We start from the raw sequence: 1,876 nt of genomic DNA on the forward strand, positions 1-1,876 counted from the left end.
AGGAAGGAAGGAAGGAAGGAAGGAAGGAAGGAAGGAAAAGAGAGTGTCAGGGGAAAAGAAGAAAGGAAGGAAAAGAGACAGTTTCAGGGGAAAGGAAGGAAGGAAGGAAGGAAGGAAGGAAGGAAGGAAGGAAGGAAGGAAGGAAGGAAGGGGGAGAGACAGCGAGAGGTGGATGAAAACTCTGTGCCACCATTTGGGGGTTGTTCTGTTCCTTCCCATCTGCCATTTACCTGTCAGCATATATTGATACGCATTGTCAGAGATGGAGAAGATATGAGGAGGGGCTTCACTTCGTTTCTTGCCCCGATAGGCACCTACCACCTCTGCATTGTAGACCGGCAGCCACTTGTAGGGGTTCACGGTCACACAGAAGAGCCCGGAGTAGGTCTAGAGGAGAGAAGAAGCCAGATGAGGGGCGGAGAGGAGGGGAAAGAAGCAGACAGATGTTATCCCAGGTGTCACTACTGATGTCTTTGAAGACTAATTCCCCACCTCACAGTCTTAACCAGGTGTCACTACTGATGTCTTTGAAGACTAATTCCCCACCTGACAGTCTTAAGGGCTTGAAACCTGGTGGGGAAGTTCACAACTGAAAGCTGAGGTCATCAAAACACTGCATGGGTATTATAGTATAGGTCCATCTTGTGTGCTTTCTGGAGACATCCAGGTGGACGCTGTTGGAGTCAGGGTTCTGGGTCAGGTGGACCTGATCCTACAAGGCTCTGTTCAGATTCTTGCTTATGTTGAACCATATTCAGGCTCTGTTTAGATTCTTGCTTATGTTGAACCATATTGATATACCTGATGGTATATCAATAAACCCTTCCTAGGCCCCGCTCTGATTAGGTAAAGGGGCGTGGCTCAGGTTCAATCCCTGGTATCTCCAGGTAAAAGGACCAGGTGGGAGGTGATGTGAAAGGCCTCTACTTGAGAGCCTGGAGAGCGGCTGCCAGTCTGAGGAGACAATATTGACCTTGGATGGACCAAGGGTCTGATTCAGGATAACCACGCTTCATCATGGGTGAATGTAACATTAAAAGAGCCCTGCTGTATCAGACCAGTAGTACATCCAGTCCAGCATCCTCTTGACCTTGATAGACCAAAGGACTGACTCAGGATAACTACGCTTCATGTGTGAATGTAACATCAGAAGAGCCCTGCTGGATCAGACCAGTAGTACATCCAGTCCAGCATCCTCTCTCACACACAGGGGCCAGCCTGTTCCTCTGGAGGGCCAACAGCAGGGCAGAGAGGCCGAGGCCTTCCCCTCATAACAACATCAGAAGGGCCCTGCTGGATCAGACCAGTAGTACATCCAGTCCAGCATCCTCTCTCACACACAGGGGCCAGCCTGTTCCTCTGGAGGGCCAACAGCAGGGCAGAGAGGCCGAGGCCTTCCCCTCATAACAACATCAGAAGGGCCCTGCTGGATCAGACCAGTAGTACATCCAGTCCAGCATCCTCTCTCACACACAGGGGCCAGCCTGTTCCTCTGGAGGGCCAACAGCAGGGCAGAGAGGCCGAGGCCTTCCCCTCATAACAACATCAGAAGGGCCCTGCTGGATCAGACCAGTAGTACATCCAGTCCAGCATCCTCTCTCACACACAGGGGCCAGCCTGTTCCTCTGGAGGGCCAACAGCAGGGCAGAGAGGCCGAGGCCTTCCCCTGTTGTTGCCTACTGACTCTGGGATTCAGAAGAATTAGTGCCTTTGAATGTGAAGGTTCCCCACAGTCACCATGGCTAGTAGCCATTGATAGACTTAACTTCCATGAATCTATCTAATCCCCCTTTAAAGCTGGGTATTCTTATGGCCATCACTACATCCTCTGGCCACAACTGCCACGTTTTAATCACTCTCTGTTTAAAGTCAGATT

General features: G+C 50.9%; 1 protein-coding gene across 1 annotated transcript in view; it reads right to left on the bottom strand.

Annotated features, from left to right (window-relative positions):
- LOC107107576 (myosin-7-like) overlaps positions 1-1,876 on the bottom strand; it is a 64,478-nt gene that overhangs the window by 55,228 nt on the left and 7,374 nt on the right. The window contains exon 4 of the mRNA XM_015407884.1: positions 231-387. Coding sequence (XP_015263370.1) covers positions 231-387 — 157 coding nt within the window. The remainder of the gene's footprint in view (positions 1-230; positions 388-1,876) is intronic.

This window comes from Gekko japonicus, unplaced genomic scaffold, assembly GCF_001447785.1.
Source record: "Gekko japonicus isolate JY-2015 unplaced genomic scaffold, Gekko_japonicus_V1.1 scaffold4320, whole genome shotgun sequence".
Classification (NCBI taxonomy): domain Eukaryota; kingdom Metazoa; phylum Chordata; class Lepidosauria; order Squamata; family Gekkonidae; genus Gekko; species Gekko japonicus.